This window comes from Myotis brandtii, unplaced genomic scaffold (genome assembly GCF_000412655.1).
Source record: "Myotis brandtii unplaced genomic scaffold, ASM41265v1 scaffold157, whole genome shotgun sequence".
Lineage (NCBI taxonomy): Eukaryota > Metazoa > Chordata > Mammalia > Chiroptera > Vespertilionidae > Myotis > Myotis brandtii.
In genome coordinates this window covers 8,078-11,386 of record NW_005355708.1, presented here as the reverse complement: position 1 = coordinate 11,386, position 3,309 = coordinate 8,078, and the positions used below count along the sequence as shown (strand labels likewise).

Here is a 3,309-nt window from a genome sequence, read left to right as displayed (position 1 = left end):
CCTTGGGGTGCAGGTCCCTCAAGAGCCCTCAGGATCTGGAGGCCATGCCTTTCCTCAGACCAGGTGAGGGGACCAGGGGTGATAGCTCCCTCCTCTCAGTGGTGACACAGGGAGAGGGTGTCCATGGAGACAAGAAGGGCCACGATGGGAAAACAGGAGTGTGTGCACGTGTGTGTGTGTGTGTGTGTGTGTGTGTGTGTATAAGTGTGTGATGCATCAGGCGTCTCCTGGCTGATCATGCAGGTCCCAGTGGTCACTGGCAGGGAGGAGGGAGGGCCCAGGGTGCTTGTGACGATCTTCAGGTTGGGGGCTGAGGGAGAAGCACATGTCAGGCCCCGGTCTTCCACTCTGTCAGCTGTGTGGCTCTGACACAAGGTCAAGGTCACTCAGGCCATCCCCTCCATGGCCACAGGCAGGCCAGACCTGGGCTCCCTCCCCCGGCCCCTCTCCAGGAACTCCGTGGCATGGTGGGCATGTAGAGATGCAGAATTGTCTTGCTCAGCAGAGGATCTGAGAGTGCGTGGGAAGAGCACCTGGCTCCGGCCACACCCCCACCACAGCCACCCCTTCTCCCCCTTGTCCCACCAGCAGGGGGCGGGCTGACACTTATTCTGTAGCTCTGACTAGAGTGATGGGTGGCCAGGGCCCTCAGGCGTGGCTGATGGCTCGAGTGAGACCAGGAAATAGATGTGCCTTGGAGTCTGCACTGGATGGCGGGACCCTGCAGTCCCTTAGACACTCCTTGGTCTGAATGCTCGTGTCTCCAAAATTCTTTTGTTGAAAGCCCCATGCCCAGTGGGTGGTGTTAGGTGGCCAGGCATTTGAAGGTGGTCAGGTCAATGAGGGTGGAGCCCTCATCCATGGGATTAGTGCCCCGATGAGGGAGGTCCCTCACCCCCGAGGATACAACAAAAGTCCCTCACCCGGAGGAGGGCCTCGCCCACCTGCTGGCCTCCTGATCTCGGGCTTCCAACTGTTTCTAAGCTACCAGCCTCCACACTGTCAGCCAGGCCTTTGGCCCATGGGGCAGTCCTCTCTGGAAGAAGAAATGAGCAGAAAGAAAGCCCTGGAGCAGACAAGGGCCATTTGGAGATTTATAACATCATTCGAAGGCCACACAAAATCATCAACTTAAACATTAGCCTGTTCTGTTTGGCCAAGCGTTTCATTCACTCACCCCTAATGCCTTGGCAGGGCCAGGCCCAATGATTTCATGGGCCTTATATGGCCCTCAGGCCAGATGTTCCCCACCCCTGATCTAGAGAGACACACACCAGGTAGACCCCATAGAACAGTGGTTCTCAACCTTCCTAATGCCGCGACCCTTTAATACAGCTCCTCGTGTGTGGTGACCCCCAATTTCATTGTTACAAATTGAACATAATTAAAGCATAGTGATTCATCACAAAAACAATATGTAATTATATATGTGTTTTCAGATCATCTTAGGCGACCCCTGTGAAAGGGTCATTCGACCCCAAAGGGGTCGCGACCCACAGGTTGAGTACCACTGGCATAGTACATGGCCGGACCCGAAGGCGCAGGGACAAGCCCCTCCCCCTCCCCTCAGCCAGAGGTTCTGGGGTTTCCAGTTTCTCCCTCTTAAACACCAAGACACAAAGGCCAGAGAGGGAATCTCCCACATGAGAGTGGGGGAACAAATGAGCAGAAAGAAAGATCTAGAGCAGGGGTGGTGACCTTTTCCTGCCATGGACAATTTGGATATATATAATATCATTCGAAGGCCCACAAAATCATCAACTTAAACATTAGCCTGTTCTGTTTGGCCAAGCGTTTCATTCACTCACCCCTAATGCCTTGGCAGGGCCAGACCCAATGATTTCCTGGGCCTTATACAGCCCTCGGGCCGGACGTTCCCCACCCCTGATCTAGAGAGACACACACCAGGTGGACCCCATAGAACATGGCCTGACACAAAGGCACGGGGACAAACCCCTCCTCTTCCCTCAGCCAGAGGTTCTGGGGTTTCCAGTTTCTCCCTCTTAAATAGCAAGACACAAAGGCCAGTGAGGGAACATCCCATGTGAGAGGGAGAAACCCAGAACTACAAGGAGGAAGTGAGGAGCCAGAGCCACCGTCAGCAGGAAGGTGATGTTCACTGCGCTCTCAGGCAACAAGCACAGCGACCTGTGCAGAGAATTGTGCAGAGAGCAGGGGAGAAGCCGGGGCCATAGCACTTGAGAGGCCATGATCACCTTTCCTCTCCTACCTGAGGGAGGTTTTTTCAGGGGCTCCTCTGGGTTCCCCCCTCTGGCTACAAGGCATCAGAGAAAAACGGGGAGGGACAGGGTCAGCCTGAAGGGAAGGGAGGCCCCAGAACATCACAGGGGCCCCACACAGGGACCTGGGGCTCCTCTGGGCCTGTCTCATGGCAGCTGCAGGCCCCCAGGACCACGGCTGTGAGGGTGATGCCTCAGGAGCCATCCAGGCCTGAGACTCAGTCAGGGCCTGGGCTCCGAAGGGGTCAGGAACAGACTGCGTGCATACGTGCGTGCGTGCGTGTGTGTGTGGAGGACACACCTGTGCCCAGATAACACCCACACACGCTGTGTCCTGATCACTGACCCCCACTTCACCCAGCTCTTCAATTCCATGTCTGTCCTGACCAGCGGCTGACCAGGTAGATCAGGCAGCCTGGAGCTGGGGCGAGGGGAGGGTGTGTGTGACTCACCCGGGGACACAGACACCTCAACCAGGAAGGTGAGGTCTATCAGTCCTTCTGTCCATGGTCTATGGATCCCACACCTGTATGTGCCTTCATCGCCCTCTGTGAGGCTCTCCAAGGTCACTGTGAAGGTGAGGGTTGCAGGATGGTCCCTGATGGACACACGGCCGCTCCTCACTTCTCTCTCTGACTTTGTGGTCTCCACAATCTTCGTCCTCAGCGATGCCAAACATGGGCTTTTGCACCAGTATTTGTTATGGTCTGTGTACTTCTTCTCCTACCGACACTGCACGCTCAGCGATCCACCCACAATGCCCGTCACTCGCCTGGGGCCGCTCAGAGACAAACATCCTGGAAGACACAGCCCGTCCTGGGATCTTACCAGATGGGCCAGGGGCAGGGGCGCTTTGTGGTGCAGGTCCCTCAAGAGCCCTCAGGGTCTGGAGGCCATGCCTTCCCTCAGACCAGGTGAGGGGACCAGGGGCGATAGCTCCCTCCTCTCAGAGGTGACACAGGGAGAGGGTGTGCATGGAGACAAGACGGGCCACGATGGGAAAAACAGAGTTTGCGCACATGTATGTGTGTGCATGCACATGTGTGTGTGAACATGTGTGTGTGTGTGT

General features: G+C 56.3%; 1 protein-coding gene across 1 annotated transcript in view; it reads right to left on the bottom strand.

The window, feature by feature from the left end:
• CD300C (CD300c molecule) overlaps positions 1 to 3,309 on the bottom strand; it is a 13,734-nt gene that overhangs the window by 3,044 nt on the left and 7,381 nt on the right. The window contains 1 exon segment of the mRNA XM_014536201.1: positions 2,693 to 3,037. Coding sequence (XP_014391687.1) covers positions 2,693 to 3,037 — 345 coding nt within the window.